Source organism: Pristis pectinata, chromosome 4 (assembly GCF_009764475.1).
Source record: "Pristis pectinata isolate sPriPec2 chromosome 4, sPriPec2.1.pri, whole genome shotgun sequence".
Classification (NCBI taxonomy): Eukaryota; Metazoa; Chordata; class Chondrichthyes; order Rhinopristiformes; family Pristidae; genus Pristis; species Pristis pectinata.
The window spans coordinates 19,243,502-19,266,870 of record NC_067408.1 but is presented as its reverse complement, the minus strand read 5'-3'; the positions used below and the strand labels follow the sequence as shown (position 1 = coordinate 19,266,870).

General features: G+C 40.5%; 1 protein-coding gene across 4 annotated transcripts in view; it reads left to right on the top strand.

Moving 5' to 3' along the window:
• The window catches only part of si:dkeyp-23e4.3 (rho GTPase-activating protein 7), a 121,046-nt gene that overhangs the window by 90,072 nt on the left and 7,605 nt on the right, over positions 1 to 23,369 (top strand). For all 4 annotated transcript variants that reach the window (XM_052014005.1, XM_052014004.1, XM_052014008.1 and 1 more), the window contains 9 exons: positions 3,961 to 4,032; positions 4,429 to 4,510; positions 13,515 to 13,578; positions 14,421 to 15,802; positions 18,414 to 18,584; positions 19,351 to 19,510; positions 20,172 to 20,370; positions 21,359 to 21,572; positions 23,137 to 23,251. In XM_052014005.1, coding sequence (XP_051869965.1) covers positions 3,961 to 4,032; positions 4,429 to 4,510; positions 13,515 to 13,578; positions 14,421 to 15,802; positions 18,414 to 18,584; positions 19,351 to 19,510; positions 20,172 to 20,370; positions 21,359 to 21,572; positions 23,137 to 23,251 — 2,459 coding nt within the window. The remainder of the gene's footprint in view (positions 1 to 3,960; positions 4,033 to 4,428; positions 4,511 to 13,514; positions 13,579 to 14,420; positions 15,803 to 18,413; positions 18,585 to 19,350; positions 19,511 to 20,171; positions 20,371 to 21,358; positions 21,573 to 23,136; positions 23,252 to 23,369) is intronic.

Below are 23,369 nucleotides of genomic sequence, written 5' to 3'. Positions count from 1 at the left end.
ATGGGCTGCCAGAAACGGTGGTGGAGGTGGATACGATAGGGTCTTTCAAGAAACTGTTAGATAGGTACATGGAGCTGAGTAAAATAGAGGGCTATGGGTAAGCCTAGTAATTTCTAGGGTAGGGACATGTTCAGCACAGCTTTGTGGGCCGAAGGGCCTGAATTGTGCTGTAATTGTTCTATGTTCTACTTACACCATTTGCAGTTGGTTGATTATCATTTTTGTCAACAATTCAGATTAAGTCGAGAAGAAACTACTTCACACTGAGGGCAGTTAATCCTTGGAATTCTCTGTCTGAAAGTGTAGTGGAGGCTCTGTTACTGAGAGTCTTCAAGACCAAAATTGATGGATTTTTGGATATTAAGTAAATCAAGGGAAAAGCGGCACTGTGGTAAAGAAGTAGTGATGATCTTGTGGAATGTTGGAACAGGCACAAGGGGCCAAATGGCCGCCTCCTGCTATTACTCGTGGTCATCTGGTTCCTGGATAGTGGCTGTTTTGAATTGGAAACTTAAGAGAAATTAGTGATCATATCCAAATTGACTGATTCTTTAAATTTAAATTAAATTTTATTTTTTAAATTTAATTTATAGCATGATAACAGGCCCTCCCGGCCCAACGAGTCCGCATCGCCCATTTTAAACCCAATTAACCTACCTGTACGTCTTTGCAATGTGGGAGGAAACCAGAGCACCTGGAGGAAACCCATGCAGACATAGGAGAATGTACAAACTCCTTACGGACAGCAGGAATCGAACCCCGATCGCTGACGCTGTAATAGCATCGCGCTAACTGCTACGCTACCGTGCTGTCCCTCTCTATATTTCTCTATATTCTATATATAGATTCTCTCTATAATTCTTTGAAACATATGAGACTAGTTATCAGGGCTTACTTTGGTGCTAATTTTGGTATTGGTTTATTATTGTCACTTGTACCGAGATACAGTGAAAAACTTGTCTTGCATACGATTTGTACAGATCAATTCATTACATAGTGCAGATACATTGAGTTAGTACAGAGTGCATTGAGGTAGTACAGGTAAAAATAATAACAGGGTACAGAGTAAACTGTCACAGCTACAAGTAAGTGCATTGCAGGTAGACAATAAGGTGCAAGGTCATAACAAGATAGATTGTGGGGTCAAAAGTCCATCTCATCGTATAAGGGAACTGTTCAATAGTGTGACAGAAGCTGTCCTTGAGCCTGGTGGTATGTGCCCTCAGGCTCCTGTATCTTCTGTCTGATGGGAGAGGGGAGAAGAGAGTGACCAATTTTGACACTTTCACTTTTAGGAATGGTTGTTGAACCAGACTTTTCAGGTTTTAAGGTTTAATTCGGGACTTAGTAGGTAGGGTAGTAAAAATTTACTTCTAGGCACCAAATTTGTTAGCGATGAAATGAATGAGTTAATGATCCAAGCCCAGCAGTTTTTTTAAGAGGTGCATTACGTGAGAATAAATAATGAGGGTGGGGTCTAACAACAGGAGTATCAGAGTGTGGGTGAGAGGTTGTGGCGGAATCTTGAAGTATGAACAGGGCAGATAATGGGGCCTGACGTCAGGGTTATGAGTGTACAGTTATAATTGAAATACAGCCTTGGACAAAGCAAAAACGTACTGAGCATGGAGTATTGATCTATTCCAGAACACTCTGCATACACTGTACTATAGTGTGAATCACAAAAGAATGTGCCGTACGAATGATTTTTTAAAAATCTGTAGCCAACATAGGGAGGGTATTGTGCTTGGGATCCTTGGCAGCTGGTGTGTACGTGCATGTGTGTGTGGTAAGCTACTGTGTTCTGGAGACAGTTAAACTCAATCAAGCAACCCAAGACTCCAGTAGATACTAGATAAGAATGATTGGATCTGTACAGACTACAGACGGAGCCAGAGTCAGCACTGCCAAGCTTTCAAAGACTGCCAGGCTTCCTGATTATTTTTGGGAGGAGACAGATTGTCCAACAAACATCAAGCCCGAAACATCCATTAGGTCAAATTGGACTGAGGTTCCAAGGGCAAAATTTCCTGCCCCTTTTCATTTGCAATACACAAGCACCTTAATCATTCAGTTTTCACACTCCCCACCCCTCCACCCTCAAGGTTCAGATTAAAAATTGTTTACAAGTTGACTGTTTTAGTGAATCTGGGTGATCCATGTAAATCCAATGAGATGGGAATGATTTAAATAGTGGTGATTAGTCTATACAATGGAGTCTTTTCAATGTTGCTTTCAGATGTGGATAGCAGGTCAACATCTGCAAAGCAGAAGTCGAGGGGTTTCTGTTAATAAGTCTTTTGAGTCCCAGAATTACAGAGAGAGAGAGAGTGGTTATGGCACAGAAAGCCATTGGTCCTATTGTGTCTGCACTAGCTCTCTACCAGAACAACCAATAGTCCCACCCCTTGGCCCTTTTGCTGCAGGCTTGCAAATTTTCCTTTGCCATGTATTTATCGATTTCACTCTTGAAGGCCCATTGGCAACTGCCTCCAACAAACCTTCAGGCAATGCATTCCAGATTCCACACACACAACATAGTTTTTTTTCCCCCCTCATTGTGGCTTTTCAGGCTTTATGGATCATGTGCAGGTAGGAGAGATTTGGTTTAATTTAGCATCATGTTCAGCACAGACATTGTGGGGCAAGAGTTGGCAAGTGATGGGTGGATATAAGTAAGGAGTGGTTGATTGGCAGATTGATTCAGGTAGGGGAGAGATGGGTAGAAGTAGCGTCAGAGGCTGGGAGGTGATCGGCGGAGGCGACAGGGCTGCAGGTGATGGAATCTGATAGGAAAGGAAGGTGGGGCGTGGCACCAACTAAGGGAAATGGGGTGGGCAGGTGGGAAGAGTGGGGGAAGGGAACTCAGTGGGCGGAGTGTGCGAGTGATGGGCAGTTGGAGTGGGTGGGGTAAATGGAAAGGAACTGGGTGATAGGGGAGTGGGTTGGCTGTACAGTCTGTTGGAGAACCTGGGTAGATCAGAAAGAGAAATGGACAACAGGGAGCAAATTACCTGCAAGTGGAGAATTCACTGTTCATGCCATCGGTTTGTAGACTTCTCAGGTGGAACGTGAAGTGGTGTCTTTCTAGTTTGCATTTGGCCTATCATCCTGACAGTGGAAGAGGTTATGGACAGCCAGATCGGTGGAATACAGAGCCAAACTGTTGAGCCTTTCTTGATAGGACAATCCTCTCAGCCCAGGAATTAGCCTGGTAAATCTCCTTTGGACTGCCTCCAATGCTACTACATTTTTGTTAGGCCTCCTGTGGTTACTTGCACTACTGCTCTCCATGAACTGCAAGTAATGAGCTTACCAACACCCTGTACAACTGTAACAGAAGCCCCCCTATTCTTAAACTCCAACCCTCTTGCAATAGAGACCAATGTGCCATTTGCCACCTTAACTACTTGTTGGACCTGCTGCTAACTTTTCGTGATTCAAGAACTAAACACCCGTATCCCTCTCAACTTCAGTCACTCGTAGACTCTCTCCATTTAAATAATCCGCCTTTTGATGATTCCTCTTACCAAAGTGCACGCTCGCTTTAAACTCTTTGCCAAGTTTTCACCCAATCACTCAATGTTTCTACATATTGTTGCAGAATCAGACTGTCTTCATTACAATATGCTCTTCCACCTATTTTTGTATCAATGGCAAACTTGGAATCCTTGCGTTTAGTTTCCTCCACCAGGTCTTTAATCAATGTCACCAATTTTGATTCTACAGATACTAAGCAATGTTATTCTGAATTTTAAAATAAATCCTGCTACATCCCTTTATCAAGGCAGCTTGCCTTGCTCAGAAATGTGTATTGGTCAAGTCTGGGTAAACAACTTGTCCAGATGACCCCATTATGAAATGGAGCTAAGTTATATTAGATGAGGTTTGTTTTTATCCACTATGCACTGCAGCACCATGAGGAACAAATGCTGACATCCCCTTTCCATTGCCTTTCAGAGATTGAAGCAAAAGACGCCTGTGATTGGCTCAGGGCTGCTGGATTTCCACAATATTCCCAGTTGTTTGAAGGTAAGCCATATTGTGTTAAGCTGCTTGTACTTTGAGTAGATTCTGAGACCTTGCATAATCGATGCAGAAGAAAATAACCAATAGATTGACCACAGTGATGGGAGAAGCTCTATTCCCAAATTTTAACCCTAAGCTGTCAAACAAAATATTTGAAAAGTAATTCTGAATTGAACATAGTTGGTATTTTCCCTTCTCCAATTGTGAACAGAGGCACAAAGGAGGATAAATTTATGCAGGCTTGTGCATCTTAATCATCAAGCCTCAGCATTTCACTCCTATGTATGACAAAAGTCTCAAGAACAAAATTCTATGTGATTTTTTTAAATTATGCAGCTCATCATTGTTCAACACTAGAATTTTTGCACACTTTAATCATTCACTTTTCATGTTTCACAGCATCTCAGTTTCCTGTTGATATTGAAGTGGTGAAAAATGATCATGAATTTTTAGACAGAGATGCCACAGAGTCTCTGTGCAGGTAAGACCTTGCTTTGGACCCATTGCTTCAAAATATTCGACTTAATGGTATCATTTTAATGGATATTTTCATTTCTTCCTACACAATGATACATGGACCCAGAATACCCAAAAAGGAGATGTTGAATCTAATGGATGTTAAACTGTAGATTTAGAAATGAGGGAATCAAAATATCAAGAATGGTATCATCCTTTGAGAGAGAAACTGGTACAATATGGTACAGATGCACTTTCTTTTAAATATGGTCCACATTTCAAAATGTACATTGTTACATTCCTCAATGAAGAAAATGGCTTCTGGCTCAGAGTAAAGTTTTATGCTGGCATTGCTGAATGTGCATTGTTGTCTTGCATCGGTCTTGTTTAATGAATTTTTCAGCATAGAAAGAGTCCATTGTGCCTGTGCTAGTATTTTGAAAGAGTTATCTGCCCATAGCTATACATAGAATGCAATCAAATGATTGACATGACAGTGCTGCATCAGAGTGATCGCCATTTAAAACAAAAGAGGAGCCTTGTGAATCTGTACTGAGAATAGCTGACATCATAAACCAAGAATATCAGGGTACATGAGCCAGAGTTCACTCTGGTCACTGTCCAACAAGCCTAGTGAGAAGCACATAGTTGCAGCAGAAATCCGGCTGGCTAGGATGCCTTGCCCTGGGGCTCCCAGCCTTCTGTTTGACGCAAAATAGTACAAGTTGATCCTTAAGTTATACAAGAAAAAATTTCAAAGAATTTTCCCACACATGCTCAAGATATTACTATTAAATATTATTCAATGAATGCAATGACATTTCAGTTGAACTCTAATTATTTTTAGGTCATTGAATGCCACCAGAACCTACAAATTCCATAAACCACTTGTATAAACAAATTAGTTAGAATGCTGATGTATCACTTCAATAATCAGATCCAACTATGAATGAAATATGTAGGGCCTCTTGTAATCCAAAATGAAATGGATGCAGGAATTTGTCATGCATTTCCCGAGGGGCCATTCACAGAACCAACTTTTTCCAGCTCCTTTTGTGTGTTGCTCCAGATTTCCAGCATCTGAAGTCTCTTGTGTCTCCTATAAACCATTCTGAGATTTGTTTTGAAGATGATTGCTTTCATGCTAGCTGGTAGGAGTTCCCCTTTTAAGACTTGGATTTAAAGGCATTACTAGGAGAAATGGCTTTCAGATAGCACTTCTTAAGTCCTTGTCAGGATGTTCCAGAGCAATTGCATTCAATTATTGTTGAATTTGATGAATAAGTTGATTTTCTAACTATCTTTTTGAAGAGTCCAAAAAAGGACTGGTGTATATGTGCCAGCATGTATATCGGTAAATCATCCCAAACTGTTGGCCTATTTTCAAATGGGGCATTGTTTAACCTATCTCAGACAACACCCATTTTAAAACTGATTTCTTCCCCCAATGTTGGGTCCGTTTCTCTGCATCTACCTATCTCGGTGCTAGGCCTGGTACCCAGTGTTGTGACACTCCCCTACAACAACTTCTCCCAATGTTCAGCCTGGTCCATGGAGGCCTAATTGATGTTGAATCTGGTCCTAATCTGAAGTTAGATCTTGGACTCCTTTTATTTTCCCCCCGCGCCCCCCCCCCCCCCCCCCCCCCCACCGCCTTGTTAGACTTGAAGATTTTCAGCAAGGTCTCCTGGTCCTGATGTCACTTCTTTTGAGGAGCAGTTGGGGTATATGAAAAAGAGTTGGTGACGGGAAGAGGGAGAGGAAGATGAAGATTGGTGACAGGATGAGAAGGAGCAGGGAAGGAAGTAAGGGGTTGAAAGAGGGGAATGGTGTTGGTTGAGACATTTGTCAGAGAGGACTAATGAGTGACTCAAAGGAAGGGATGGGTATTGAGGTTTGAAAGTGTGTGAGCATCTTCGGGCATTGCTTATTCTTGCACCATTATCCCTTAGTCCCTCAGAAACCAATCTATATGATTCCTTCCTTGCATTCTTTCTGCACACAATTCCCCAAGGTGTATCCATTCACATGGCATGGGTGTTGTGGTTACTTGCACTGCTGCTCTCCATGAACTGCAAGTAATGACTTTCACGCTTTGCTTTGCAAGCTTTTCAATCCAAGCGATCTGGGTTTTCCCACACTGGTTACTGTGCACTGCTTGCAAACTGAGCAGCACTTGGTTATCTGGGAGACAGCAGTTGTGAAAAGATGTTGGGGGCTTTTCAGGGAATCACCTGCTTTGCTAAAATTGGAATCCTAAAATTGGAAGAACAACTTGTGTACTGGTATGACTGCCAGTACTATTGAAGGGTGGTCACTATTGTAATATTGGAGAAGCAGCAGCTAATGCACATATGGGAAGCTCCCATGAAAGACCAGATTAATCTGTTTCAGTGAGATTGAGCAAGAGATCAAGAATGACTAGGACATCAGGCATAATATCCCTGTTTACCTTTCAAAATGGTGGTGATTATTTGGGTTTAGCTGAGAGAACAGATGAAGTTTTGGCTTAATATCTCATTATTAACACTCATCAATAACCTTTGTGTAATGTTGAACACTTTAAACACTTGCCAATAATTGTTAGTCCCTTATTGAAACTGGAGTCTTCCATAATAGCAAAGATCAATGGAAGTCAAGGTGTCTCCCTCGTTACAATTTTCTCCTTGATTTGTTTAGGTTACTCATGGTTAATCCCTCCAGATGCCAATAAGTTATTTCAAGTTCCAACAGAATCTTTACATCACAAATATGAACCAAATTCTGATTGTTCAGATTACACAATTTTTAAAAAATTGAAATTAGGGCCTTGTGATTGCTGTGGCTTTAGTGTGTTTGCTCCAGTGACTTTGTGCTAGTTATGTGTAAGAGTTTGGAATCCAGGGTCCTGAACACTATTAAGTTCACAGTTAAGAGTTCCGACAGGAACTGGGATATAATGGCTAAGTTCTGGTTAATTACAGGAAATAACAGATCTCTGTGGTCAACGGAGATTAGGACTGATTTTAAACATGATGCTCAAAAATTATTTTACTGCACACATATCTGAAAGAGCACAGCTAAGTAAAGAATTGCATAATTATTCTAAGTTTTGCATTTTTCAGTCCTCCTTGGAGTTGAGACCAGCACAGATCAGCCATGATCATATTGAATGGTGGGGCAGTGTTGAGGGGCCTGGTGGCTGATTCCTGCTCTTATTTTCTTGTGTACATATTTATTCAGTAAATGCCCTGTTGACACACTATCAATCTCTATTATCATACAGGATAACGCAGTCATGATGTGATGTAGTAACACATTATCATTTACTAAGATAGTTCACTTAGTTTGTCATTTATTTTGAAAACCAAAACAAAATCTACAGCTGCTGTGGAAATCTGAAACAAAATGCTGGACGTAGTGATAAAACAATACAGCATGGATACACACCCTTCAGCCCAACAAGTCCATGGTGCTCACCCATCTCATCCCAATTTCCTGCATTCAGCTTGTATCCCTTTAAGCCCCGCCCCTACACGTGCCTGTCCAAATGCTGCTTAAATGATACTATTGGACCTGCCTCAACCATTTCCTCTGGCAGCTCGTTCCATATACTCGCCACCCTCTGTGTGGAAAAGTTGCCCCTCAGGTCCCTTTTAACTCTTGCCCCAAATCTATGCCCCCTAGTTTTGGACTCCCCTCCCTGGGGTAAAGACTACTACCATCCACCTTGTATGCCCTTTGTGATTTTATAAACTTCTGTAAGGTCACTCCTCATTCTCCTATGCTCCAAGGAATAAAGACCTAGCCTGGCCAACCTCTCCCTATAAACTCAGGCCCTCTAGTCCTGGCAACTCTTTCCAGTTTAATCATGTCTTCCCTATAACAGGGTGACCAAACCCTGTACACAGCACTCCAAGTGTGGCCTCGCCAACGACTTGTACAACTGCAACGAATAACAAGGGTCCCAACACTGACTCTTGTGGTACACTACTAGTCACCGGTCTTCATTCCGAGAAACAACCTTCAACTACCACCCTCTGCTTCCTACCTCAAGCCAATTTTGAAGCCACCTAACTAGCTCTCCATGGATTCCATGGGACCTAACCTTCCAGACCAGCCTACCATACGTGACCTTGTTGAAGGCCTTGCTAAAGTCCAAATAGACAACATCCACTGCCCTACCTTCATCTACCTTTTTGGTTACCTCTTCAAAAAAAACTCAAAGGTTTATCAAGCATGACTTTCCTTGCACAAAGCCGTGCTGACTCCTCCTAATCAGACTTTGTCTATCCAAATGCTGGTAGATCCTGTCCCTCAGAATTCCCTCCAGTAACTTCCCCACTACTGATGTCAGGCTGACTGGTCTGAAGTTCCCTGGATTGTCCTTGCTACCCCTAAGCAATACAACAACATTAGCCACCTTCCAGTCTTTGGGAACTTCACCAGTGGCCAATGATGAAGCAAGTATCTCCACATGGGTCTCTGCAGTTTCTTCTCTAGCCTCCCACAAAGTCTGAGGATGCACTTCGTCAGGCTCTGGGGATTTATCCACCTTAATGTGCTGTAAGGCTGCAAATACCTCCTCCCTGGTAATATGAATGTTCTCCAAAACATCTCCACTTGCTTCCCTTATCTCTTGAGCAACCATGATTTTCTCCTCAGTAAACACCATTTAAAAATCCCACCCATCTCCTGTGGCTCAAGACTTAGGCAGCCCTGCTGATCTCTAAGAGGACCTACTCCCTCCCTAGCCAGGCTTTTACTCTTAATTTAGCTATAGAATCTCTTGAGATTTTCCTTAACCTTGCCAGATCTATCTCATACCCTTTCTTTGCCCTCCTGATTTCCCTCTTAAGAGTATTCTAAATCTTTTTATAATCTTCAAGGGATTCACTCATCCTCGACCTCCAAAACCCAATGTATGCTTCCTCCTTCTTGACCAGAGCCTCAATATCTCTCCTCAGCCAAGGTTCCCTAAACTTTCCAGCTTTATCCTTCACCCTAACAGGAATGTGCTGCCCTGGACTCTTGATATCACACTCTCTTAAAAGCCTCCCACTTGCCATTTGTTCCTTTCCCATCAAACAGGCTCACCCGCAATTGACCTCTGCTAGATCCTGCCTAATTTCCCCCCCAAAATTAGCCCTGCTCCAGTTTAGTACCCTGACCTGTCCTATCCTTTTCCATCACTATCTTAAAACTAATAGAATTTGGGTTACTAGAGCCAAAGTGCTCCCTGAGCTCCCTGACTGCCATTTCATGGCTACAGGGGAACCCTGCAATGATGGCCTACTCCCCTTACTTTTCCTGGTGCTTATTTCTTTTTCTCAGTTTATTTACTTTAATGAGGTCTGATTACCTGAAATGAGCTGTTTTTAAGTGAATCAAAAACCTCTTTAATGCACTAGTTTTTGAAACTCTGCCCAAGTAAATTTTGTGGAATGCTCTCCAAACAATGAGGAAGAAGTCCATTTGAAAATTACCTTTGATCTTGACCCCGCATGGCTCACTCCAAAAAAAAAGTTCATAAATTCCCAAGTTTGTCAAAAAATATATAAAATTCTCATTCCGATACTATCTGTCCCTAGAAAACAAATTGCAAGCTCATTTAGTTTCCAGAGATAGAGGTGAACTCTCACACATTTCTATTCATTTCTATGAAGTTGAGCAAGACCTCAAGTCTGTTCCATGGTTTCTTTTACTCAAACCACATTAACTATACACACTAGTTCACAGTTGAAACATTCAGAAACAGGATAAAAACCTTGATGCAATGATTATGCACATGTGCTAAGTAATGACATGCCAAAATATTTATACAAAATATCCTGCATTGAAAGGAAAAACTCATCTATTTCCTTTGAACTGACACAAAAAGGAACACAATCAAAACTCCAGCAGAATCCAATTCTTTGTATGATCTAAAGAACCATATATCAGCCAAAAAGAATTTGCTTTGTGGGATCATTCACATTAAAAGACTAAGTTGCAATTTTCTGAAATTACATAAAACATGTTGAAATGACAAAAGTCAGCAACTCTCTATCCCTAAGTGCAGTTTGATGAGAAGCTCTTCTGAGGACAAAAAAACATTCTTAAACATTCTATTGCTCAGTCCATTGATTACTTTTTTAACGTTTTTAGATGACATCTTGGCATTATCTCCACTGCTAAATGAAAGTGGACAGGAACGAACACTGAAAATTAAAAACTGAAGCTATTATCTGTCTGACCCCACAGTCCTCTTAACTTATGATAGGGAGACCTGCTTGCGGAAGTTTTGTCTCGTCTACTCTGCATGATCTGGTTCAGAGTTTCCCGAGTAATCAGGCTTATGTCTACATTGTTGTGGTTAGACGTACCCATCTCTAGAAGTTGACCGTCTTCTTTTTCAGCCGACGCTCTGGGTGTCAGGCAATATCAATGGAGAGAGATGCAGAGTTAATGTTTAAAGCAGATGAAGTTTCATCAGTGTTCTTCCAGCATTTTCTGCTCTTATTGACAGTTTATTTTGGTATATCCCAGGTTTTTGAAAGAGGCGAGAAAGGATTCTTGACAAAAATGTTTGTATCCTCACTAGCAATAGGCGAGGTCCTGGAGGACTGGAGAGTAGCCAATGTTGTTCCTTTGTTCAAAAAGGGAAATGGGAATAATCCAGGAAATTATAGGCCAGTGAGCCTCACATCAGTGGTGGGGAAGCTGTTTGAGAGGATTCTTAAGGATGGGATTTGTGCACATTTGGAAAAGCATGGCCTGATTAGGGACAGTCAGCATGGCTTTAAGGTACGTCATGTCTTACCAACTTGATTGATTTCAGGGAGTGACCAAGGTGCTTGATGAGGGTATAGCAGGTCGTGTTGTCTGCATGGGCTTTAGTAAGGCATTTGTCAAGGTCCCTCATGGCAGGCTGTTATAGAAGATCAAGATACCACAGTGACTTGTTAGCTTCCCCGTAGAAGATGGAGGGTAGTGGTGGAAGGGTGTTATTCTGGCTGGAGGTCTGTGACCAGTGGTGTTTTGCAGGAATCTGTACTGGGACCTCTGTTGTTTGTGATGTACATCAATGACTTGGATGAAAATGTAGCTGGGTTGGTTGGTAAGTTTCCAGACGAGACACAGATTGGTACAGTTGTGGATACAGAGGAAGGTTGCCAAAGGATACAACAGGATATAGATCCTCTATAGATGGAGTCTAACTGGGGCGTGTGAGGTGTTTCACTTTGGGAGGTCAAATGCAAGGGAAAATATACAGTTAATGGCAAGATCGTTAACAGCATTGATGTACAGAGGGATCTTGGGGTCCAAGTCCATAGCTCCCTGAAAGAGGCCACTCAAGTAGGTGTATGACATGCTTGGCTTCATGGGTCAGGGCATTGAGTATAAGTCAGGAAGTTGTATTGCAGTTATGTAAAACTTTAGTAGGCTGCACTTGGAGCATTATGTGCAATTCTAGTCACCCCATTACAAGAAGGGTATGGGAGCTTTGGAAAGGGTACAGAAGAGGTTTACCTCAATGCTGCCAGGATTAGAGGGTCTGAGCTGCAAAGAGGTTGGTCAAACTTGGGTTGTTTTCTCTGGAGCGTCAGAGGCTGAGGAGAGACCTCATAGAAGTTTATAAAATTTAGGAGAGGCATCGATAGGGTAGATGGTCGGAATCTTTTTCCCAGGGTAGAAATGTTGAATACTAGAGGACATGCATTTAAGATGAGAGGGGGAAAAGCTTAAAGGATAGACGTGGCAATTTTTTTTTACACAGTGGTGGGTGTCTAGAACAGGTTGCAAGGGATAATGGTGGAAGCAGGTATGATAGTGGCATTTAAGAGACCTTTAGACACATGAATATGCTGGGATATGGATCATTTGCAGGCAGAAGAGATTTAGTTTAATTTGGCATCGTGTTCAGTTCAGACATTGTGGACTGAAGGGCCTATTCCTGTGTTGTACTATTCTATGTTCATGTTCAAAGACCTTGGGACATTTTTGTTATGATGAAGATGCTGTATAAATTCATGTTGCTGTCATTACCATCAACTGCTGTGCTTCTGTCCCGTTGGAAAAATTATTTTGTCATGATAAACCTCAAACCCCAGCCACAGAGTTTGACTGAATCATTCTTTTTTGTAAAAGAAACTGGCGTGCTTTGCAGATACCCAACTCTTCTGTCGATGGTTCTGTATTAGAGTTGCAGGCTGCCCATACTCTAAAGATTTTTTTTACTCGGTTGTAGCATTCTCAGTATGTAGCTTAATTCAAAGTTCTGCTTGGGACTTGAAGTAACATGTTCTGCAGTACTGAAGGAATGTTGCTGATATCATTCGATCAAGGTGTAAACGGAGGCTCCATCTGTCTGAGGTAGATGGAGAAGGTGTCAAAGATCAGCCTTGTAAACGAGCAGGATATGCTTCCTGTATCTGACTGACAGTCATTCCCCAACCAGCATATGAAGCAGGTTCTGGTTATTCACTGATTAGATTAATTGTTAATTTTAAACCTGAAACTAACAGATTTTGGATTAACAAAGATATTCAGGATTATGTTAGTGGTTGTGGGAAGTGTGTCGGGTAACATCAACCAGAATCTCAGTGAATGGCTATAAACAGCCTATTTAATGTTCAACCTGTGCACAAGTCTGCTTGCCTGAAGTTTTTGTTTAGCAGCGACTTAAATGATTCATCAAACATGGAAAAACTTCAAGAGTCCCAAGTGTGTGAAAGGTTGATACTGGTGCAGGTTCTTGTGTTCATTTAAAATTCAAACATCTCAAATAGTTAAGTATGAAGATGAAATTTGTGTAAGTATTTAAGAAAATATTGGGAATGATGCAATAGGTTTTCTAATTTAAAATGGGGTGGCTGGTTTCTTTGTCCATGTTTCCATCACGTGGTATTCAATAATTTGGTCCCTGTTTAATCTTGGGAGATCAAGGCACACAATGCTTGTGTATAGGTTAATTAAATAGCTCATTATAAATGTGGATAATTTTTGCCCTTGTATTGCAACGGTAATATTTTGCAGCCTCTCGTCACTCAGCCACTTTTATCTTTCAGGCGATTGAAAACACTGAACAAGTGTGCAATGATGAAATTGGAAATTGGTAAAGAGAGGAGAAAGGTAAGTTCAAGCTTTGCACCTTTCTTTGGGATTTAAAATGATACATTTTATTAATAAATACCCACCAATACTATAAACAAAATTGGGACACCACGAGGTTCAACAAAATGCCTCACTGATTCAGGACTGGATTGTTTCACAAGTCTGGCTGAGGTTCAAACTCTCAGTGAGGGAAATTTAGAGGGAAGTAGTATTCTTCCTAAAAGCTTGAGAATTTTATTTATGATTTAGCAGAAGCTGCTGGGCTATCCTTCCCACTGGGAACAGGGTGTGGAAGGGGGGGAATTACATTTCAGGTGATGGACAAGTGTGTTCACCAGTATAGTTGATCCTCTTTCATGAAAGTTATGTGCACGGGCACGATGTCAAATTATTTATGTTGTGATTTACAAATCATAGGATAATGAAGTTGGGCTGTAAGTAAAAGATTAGCATGCTATTACCTCAGTGGCACATGCAGTAATAAGTGGATGGTAAGACTCCCTTGGCTACATGCACAGCTAATGACTCTGAGACCTCTTTGCTCAGCTCTAACTAGTTGCCACCTTCTCCATCCTTCCCTTTTATGTTGTGAACTTTGCCAAATTTCTACACACAAATAATTCCATATAAATGCCACATTGTGTACTTTATAGTCATGGCGGGAACTTTCCACAGAGCTTGTTCTGAATTTACATCTGAGCACATTTTGCTTTGATCCTTGTTGGTTCTAATGTCAAAGTTGAAACATGATTGATAAGAAAGAAATCAATACCATACCATAAATTCATGCCTCATGCCTCATGCCCCATGGGATTTGCTTCAGTCTTTGTTCAGCAATTATTCTGTTTTCCCACCTTCAGAGTGATGAATCAGAAGACGATGAGCCTTGTGCCATTAGCAACAAATGGACTTTTCAAAGGGACAACAAACGATGGTCTCGTGTTGAGGCACTGGAACCTTTCCATTCAGAAAATATCTCCTTGCCTGGGAGCCCTTGCTTGAAGAGTGTTGACAGTGATGATATTATGTTCCCAGAGCTGGGAGAGAAGCATGAGGTATCATCAATTCGCAGCAGCAGCAGCAGCAGTGGAGGTAGTGATAATGTCAGCTTGCCAAAAAACTCTGAAATCCAGGCCGCAGATTTTGAGACGAGTCGAAGCTCCTCAAGGTGTTCCTCGATTAAATTGCCTTCTGCAGACTCTTCCTTCAGTGGGCCACCATCGCCTAATGAGCTCTCTGGATTTAGCACTTATGGAAAGTGCTCAAAGACGAAGGGAAAGGGTTTATTGAAGAAAATGGAGAGGCTGCGATTAAGAAGTTCAAGTCAGAAGAGCAGTCATCCGAAGCTCAGGCCATTTATCAGTGCACCTGTGCTTCAGGAGGGATTGGATGAAGAAAAATTGAGAAATCTCAATTGTGTTGACATTGCAGAACTTGATGAGCAGCTTCTCGGTCTGAACCTATCCTGTTCATCCCAAACCTGCAGCAGTAGCAGTCAATCGGAAAACAGTAGTACCGTGAGCACACCCAGTCCTGTCCTTAGAACACGAAACCAACTCTATAGAAAAGAAGGTGGACTGTATGTGGAAAATTTTAATTCGATTTTGCCACCTTGCAGGACCCAAAAGAACAATGTAAATGAGAGAGGTCAAAATGATCATCTAATTTTTCATGTTCCACTGGGTCACAAACCAGGAACGTTTCCCAAAGCACTTCAGCATGGCATGATAGCACCAGCAGACAACACTTCAGTAAACTGGAGGACTGGCAGTTTCCATGGCTACCGTAAGAGCAGATTTGGGAGGGACAGTAGGGGGAGCAGTTCAAAGGAGTTAGATGGTGGACAAAGCCCCCAAAATGAATTGGATAATCGAATAAGCATTTACGATAATGTCCCAGGGGTCCATGTTCACCTGAACAATGGAGAAGTAGCAGATACAGGTGACGATGACGTGTTTGCAGAAATGGATGATGTCATGGAACATGTGAATGGCCTCCAACAGTTGGTGAGCAAGTGGACAGAAAAGTTTTCTGATGAAGGTGAATCAGATTCTGCAAATGACTCTACATCTCCTTACCCGTCTTCTCCAAAGGACATTCATTTGGAGATAGAGAAACACCTTGGGAGGGTTAATGAGGAAACACCAGCTAACATGGCTGAAAATTCTGGTGAATTAGATGCATCAGACGTCCATTTTGAGAGAGACTCTGGAGTTGGCTCATCTTTAAAGCATGCTAACAGGTATTAACTTTGATTATTAACTGTTCATCTTTCTCCTTGAGGAAGAAATTACATGAATGCCCAGAAGTCATTATGCTATTTACACACATGTAAAAGTATAACCAAACTGAAATTAGTGCTGTTTGCCTGTATTTGAATAAGACTCTTGCAACCACTTGTAGTTTTGTGTTTACCAGTTATATCCAGAAGTAATATTCTGATGCATTGTCACTGTCTTGGGCATTTTAAATGTAATAGCAATAGAGAGTGACATGGGTTAGCAAAAAGTTTAGTGCAATCAGGTTGAGAACTCCCAGGGTAATGATGTGGAGACTCTTCAACTGTAAACGGGATATTGAAGATGATTTAGTACCCCATGGCGAGCTTTAGTGAACAGAAAATCGACACAGCTTGTTTTCTTGAAAATCCACATAGAAATGTTTTCCAAAAATGGGCCAAGAGCTTTCCAAAGGACATCTTTTTATTTTAACTACGTAATGCTGAACTTCTCCAAAGGAACAATGTGCCCATTGATGGCTGACCAGAGATGAATTATGACCCCCATCGCTCAGAGTTGACCAGTCTAGAGATGTGTGAAGAAATCTTGTTAGCTTTCAGTTTTTCCTCCTACTTATAACTGATACTTTCCAAGATAATTAAACTCATTAAAAACAGATTCACTCCAAACTATTAAACCTAGTGTCAGATGAGGGCAGGGAGGGGACTGGATGCTAGAACATCATCCTTAGCTTTGTGCTTGCTTTCCTGTTTAAATTGATGGGTTTCACTAATCCTATTTGAGAAGTATTTACTAAAGGATAAATGGCTTGTTTGCACATCCAGAGAATGGAGTCTGGAAGGTGACAACAGATTGCATTTATGAAGTAGTGTCCATGATCGAGTAGTTGATTTAGATATGGCTGTCAATGGCATAGTTAGAGGTAATCTCAATAAGGCAGTTTTTGAGGATGGGCAGCTATGTAGCATAGCTAAGTACCAGGAAGAGATTGTCGAAGTACCTGGACAAAGACTCCATTGTCATTGATATAGCAGACTTGTCCTTGGAAGAACAAATGGTAGTAGAGGAATATGGCTGAAAGATGATGCAGAAGCAAAGTGGATAAGGTCAAGAAGGGTTATGGGCAAAGATGAGAATTTGAAGTTGGTGTACTAAAATTATTCAAAAATGAGCAAGTGGGAGCTGAGGAAGATAAGTCTAGAAATGGCGGCCTTGTAAGTAAGTAGAGATGAGCAATATTTTGGAGGTTAAAATGTATAGACTTGAGGTGGTGGACTTTAAAGATTTGGTGTTACAGAAACATGCATCTCTATAGAACCTTTTGATATGGCAAAATATCCCAGAAGCATTCTGATTAAAATTGTGATACCTAGACATGCAAGGATACTTTTGGGCAGATGACATAAACCTTGGTCAGAGAGAGAGATTGTTGTCAGAGAGAGAGAGGAATGTTGTAAAGAGGAGTAGTTTTATGGGAGAGTTCCAGATCTTGGAACCATGGTAGCTGAAGAGATGGCTTCGAGTCACGAGCCTATTTAAATCTGGGGATAATTTAAAAAGTCAAAATTAGAGGTGCACAGATATCTTGGAAGGTTATGGGGCTGGATGAAATTACTGAGATAGAAGGCTTCAAATCAAAAAGAACACCAAAGTTGCATATGTTCAAGATAGCTTAAACCAACAGCTGAACAATAAGCATGAGAATGTCTTGTGTGGGATTGCATTTCTGGGTTCACATAATTTACTCTTCCTTCTCCATCTTGAGCATAAAATCCAAATATAGAACATTGGTCTTGGAAATTAGAAGTTTGGTGCAATGGACGTCTCTTTTAATATGCTTCTATATGAAGGAAGACTTCTGAATGTTTTAGTGTTCTAAAAGCATTGTTTTTTTTTTAGTAATGATTGATTGCTGATCAGGTAAAGTGATTATAAATTGTAATTGTGCTATAATCTAAACCAGGACTAGCTAAATTCAGTGAGTTGCTTTGAGATTAATTACACCTGATTTTTTTTTCTTGAAGTGAGAAAGACCGTTTATTAAACTTTTGTACAAATCTGAGCCTTGCAGCTGAGAGCTTTGGATTCTCTTCGAGTCCTATGCTTTTGACGCAATTTAATTCCACTTAGTGCGCGCGAACTGATCTGCACACTGTGGAGATTTTTATTGTTATTTAATTTACTAATACTATTATACATCAATGAGCCTAAAGTATTTCAATACTTGAAATTGTTTGTGAATTGGGCTGCTCATGTATGGCAAAATAATACTCTTTTTAAAATGCATATATTTGTGATGATCCCATCTTCAGCTCTAATAAATTATGCAGCATGGGTTATCTTTCCTAGATTTATCATTATATTTTTATTACCAGAATAATATTTGTTGTTCATTATACAATTAGATGGCATTGATTAATAGATTTTGCACTTATGATGATATATTTTAGTGGAAACCTGTGCTGCAACCTAACCAGAGCATTATACATCAAAAGCAGAAACTATCTACTGAATTTATTTTTAACTGATTACCTTTAAGTGGGAGGAAAGTATAATTTCTACAGTTAGTGGTGGAAATTTGTTTACCAGGCTGATGAAATATTTGCATTGCAGGCAAGGAAGACTATGTTGGCCCAGTGAGCGGAACTTGAACTGTCAGAATCTCCATCTACAGATTGACAGCCAATCTGCCGCCCAGCTCAACCTGTTACAGAAGCTAGCTCTTCTGAAGCTCACTGCTCTGATGGACAAATACTCCCCCTCCAGCAAGCAAGGCTGGAACTGGTAGGCTATAAATATATAGTATGTACATGTATTTTAGCTTCGGTTCAATAAACAATATTATTCTCCAACATGCAATTCAAGTCTTGATGTACTTTGCACCTCCTTAGTTACAGTAAGTGGATTCTGTTTGGTAGTCTTTGACATTTATCATTTCTGTATGTTACAACCTCAGAAATGAATACAAAAGCATTTAAGACATTTCAAAATACATTGAGAAATGCAACAAGCTGTTTTAATGTAAATACTAAAATTTTTTTTTGTAGATCAAAGTTAACAATGTGGCATCTCAATGCTTATTTTGTACTATTAAAAGATTTAAAGTACTTATGTTACACAATTGTATTTCAATTCTTTTATTTATAGATTATCCTTTTTAAGTCACATATAATTGCAAAAAAATTGTTTAAACACCTTTTATGATAGCAAAACATTTCATCATAGACTTCAAGATTTCCATGTACTAGATGTTAGTACCATTTTGTTTTTGTGATGAAGCACTTGACAACTCTATGGCACTTCTGAATTTTGCCGCCGAACTTTCACAATAGTGTTGTCAATGCATTTTATCCTCAACACAACGTTTTTAAATAAACTATTACAGATGAACATTCCTTAAATGCCATTCATTTTTGTGCTGTGCTTATTAAAATGAAATTTTAATAGTGGAACATCTTTAAATATTATGCCCAGTGCTCTCTTCAAACTAGAAAAAGTGTAAGGTGTGGTATTCAGAATCAGTTTAAATGTTGTCCTGTTTAATCTATAGGACTGTTCCTAAATTTATCAGGAAGATAAAGGCACCTGATTTTAAAGATCGAGTGGTGTTTGGGGTTCCGTTGCTGCTGAATATGCAGCGTACAGGACATCCTCTACCCAAAGGCATTCTGCAGGCCATGTACTTCCTGCGGAGCCATTGCCTGGACCAGGTTGGTGTAGTTCTTTACAAACATTTTTGGATGTATGTTTGTGCTCCTCCAGAGGGTGTGCCTGGTAACTGTTTTGTAACCCAATGTTTTATCAGGGACATCTTGGTCACACGTAGCATTGGCCAGATGTGTTTTTAGCCTAGACTTAGAAATGTTCACTCAAGTGGTTGGAAATTATTTCTAAATTGTTAGTTGCTCTGAGTGAAATAGATAATGTGGCCAATCTCTGGCCAGCTTAGTTTTTCAAGTAAATTATGACTATAAAACAAGACCGTCCTGGGCCTGAGTTGATTTATAATCTTAATTAGGAGAGTCATGTCCTTTGTGATGGTGTAAAATTGTCGATTGTTAAGCAATGGCTTGCTTTGCATCTCTGATTTAAATTGCAAACACCTTATCCCCAGTGTATTTACTACATAAAATATTAAATAAAGAATTATTATTGAGTATGTCATCTCACGTTTGGTGTTCTAACTCTTGAGAGTTCACTTAAGGTTTGGATAGCGTCAGGTTCCTAATATTTAGGTAAGAGTTGACTTTGATCTTACGTTATTTACGGAAGATAAGGTGATTGTGGACTTGCTGAAAAATGAAATGTCCTTCTAATGCTCATGATGGTTATTTGTATTTTTTTTATTTTAAATGATTCATCACGCATTAGGTTGGATTATTTAGAAAGTCTGGAGTAAAATCAAGGATCCAGGCATTACGAGAGATGAATGAGAGCTCTCCGGACGGTGTCAGCTATGAAGGCCAGTCTGCATTTGATGTAGCTGACATGGTGAAACAATACTTCCGTGACTTACCTGAACCCTTATTTACCACAAAGCTGTCTGAGTCATTCCTTCATATATATCAATGTAAGTACACCATGTGCTACAGAATGATTACTCCTTATTGTCATCTGTTAGCAATGGATTTTTAAAGTGCTTCTCAGAGCCATATGTTACGTATTTTAAATGACACTAATGGAATTCTTCCACTAAAAGTTGCATGTTCCTGTTGAGCCAAATCCCTAAGTGGTTTAACTATTGACTGTATTTCATCTCTATGTGAAGCCTACTACCCTTAAAATGAATAATGCTATCTGTTTTGATACTTGGTGGTTTTCTGTGGCCAAAGTTTCAATGAGGCTTAAATAGCTCTTTTATGAGATGGTGGAAGGAAAGACAGAGATTCTTGATCTCCACTTTGGGTTCTCAGATGTATGAGCAATGTTTAAAAACGGGCATAGGAACATTCAGCTCCTTGAGCCTGTTCTTGTATCACAGCTAGTCTGTTCCTCTATATTTAACCATCTTTTCTCCATGCCCTTTGACACTTTGGCTCCCCTTAGCCCTGAACTAGTCATTTTGATGGAAGGTGCAATGTTATTCCTATGCCTCATTTTACAATATACTCATTTAATAAGCTAGTTGTGTACCCTTCCCTCTAAAAGACTGTGACAACTATCTATATTGCAGCTAAACCTCTTGTGCTTTAAGGTTTTTATTTAATTTACAAAGTCATCCTTTTCCATGGGCTGTTTTGTCAGGAATGGTGATGGAAAGAAAATACACAATTTTCATTTAAAACAAAATTAGATGACTCTGCTCAGGAGGGTGGATGCATCCACTTTAATGTTACTTTAGAGCTTTTGCTTTAATCCTGTTCCCTACCCCTTTTTTCTGGAGGCAGGATGTGTATGATGGGGAAAACTGTCTCTCTTCTCTGCTGTAAGGTTCTATAAATTATTATCATTTAGACATGTCCGTGTTTTGTAATATTTTGATTTTTCCTGATGGCAAGAAGTGTTGATTTATTATTCATCAATGTTACTTTGACTTGCTTCTCTCCCCTCTTCCACAGATCTGCCAACAGACCAGCAATTACCTGCTGTTCAGTCAGCCATCCTGCTGCTCCCAGATGAAAATCGTGAAGCTCTGCAGACTCTCCTCTTCTTTCTCTGTGACGTTGTAGCCTGTGTCAATGAGAACCAAATGACTCCCACCAACCTTGCAGTTTGCCTGGCTCCATCCCTGTTCCACCTCAACACCCTGAGAAGGGAAAGCACTACCTCAAGGCAGGCTTTAGGTTCCCTATTAACTGGCTAATTAAAGCCTAGAGAACACGTGATATGTGAAAGATGTGGGAAAATATGTAAAGGGGAGTTGCAGGAAAATGAAATGCATGTGTCCACCGAAAACCAACAATATGTTAGCTCACAGTGGCCAATCAAGTTACGGTTGATCAACTAGTTCCCTCCTTTTTGGAGATCTTGGTGAACAAGGGATGGGTTGTGCAAGCAACAGTTGGTGGTGGGGGGGAAATAGAGCAGACACAGTTGCCTGCTGGATGTTTGGCACTTGCACAACTCCTAAAGATACAGCATTGGTTTGGCATATAGTTACCTTTTTATATTTGGTATGGGAGAAACAGCATCTGCAGGGATGGGATGATAGAATGAGGAAATTTGTAATTACATAATTGGTACTCAGTTTGACCTACATTATTTTATTTCCAAGACTTTTATTTGCTAATTCCTCTAATCTTGGGAAGTAGCTTGGGGCTCAAGGCTGGATTGCTATCCCTCCAATTCTGTGCACTATGAGGCGGTTAATGGGGCCGATGTGGAAACCACAGCTTCTGCCACAGGGTAGAGCAGGAGGTGCTTGTCGGGATGGTGGGTGTAGTGTGGGAGGTAGAAGTAGTGCACCGTTTGTTGGACTTCCATGTGCTCCCAGTGAAAGGATTTTAGGGTCTCTGCCGTCCTCAATGCTGCTTAACTTTGAGTCTGAAATAGAAAATGCTGGAAACATGCAGTAGGTCAGACAACATCTGTAGAAAAAGGAACAGAGTTACCATTCTGGGTTGAAGGTCCTTAATCAGACAGGGAAAGAAAAATTTGAGCTTCATTCTCATTAGTCAGTGGGGATATTCCACCTTGAATCATTTCTTCTGCATGTCTGGTAACCTCTTGTTGTTTACAAATTGGAGTACAACCGGGTGACTGGTCTCCGACATGGGAATGATGTGGCCTGCCCATCGGAGCTGGCTGACTGTAGTTAGGGCCTCAATGTTAGGTATACTAGCCTAGGAAAAAGTGTTGACTTTAGTTTGCTTTGCTTTTCCAATGAAATTGGAGGATTTCTTTGGAGACGGTGTTGGTGGTACCCTTCCAGTGCTTTATCTCCCAATTAAGTCATTGTATACACACTGGAGTGCTTCATTATCCAGCTGATTTGTGATTAAAACAACCAGCTGGATAGTATAGTGGACTATAGTTCATGTTCTGACACAACATGCCTGCTTCTGTCCCAGTCCCTAATGCACAGTGAATGCAGTCACCCATGAGAGGGAATGTTAGGTTATCTCCTGTGGAGAGGAACAGCTTTGAACTTATAATTGCAGATAAAGCTGCTCTTTCATTTATCTGGTTTGGCTTTAAAACTTCAAAGTCATTGAAAACCCTGGCTGCAGACTAGCTGCTTATCGTCTCCTGATAGTTATGGTTCTGTATTGGAGTAAAGGAATGCTGCCAGATAGTTTCCCTAGAATACATGTTATGTACACCTTCTGCTCAATGAATAATGCCAGCTAACTGGATAGGAATTTAGAAAGTTAATTTTATTTTCTCATCTATCTAGGGTAAGCCAGAGGAAATATAGTCTGGGGAAACCTGACCAGAGAGACCTAAGTGAAAATCTTGCAGCCACACAAGGATTGGCACACATGATTGCAGAGTGCACAAATCTCTTCCTGGTAATATTCTCCTGCAAGTTGTAACCATTTTGCTTATTGATGCTTGTTATAAAATTCATTCTCAATTTAATTATTGCTTACTCTTGAATAATTTTATTTCATAAAACTGGTTATGATT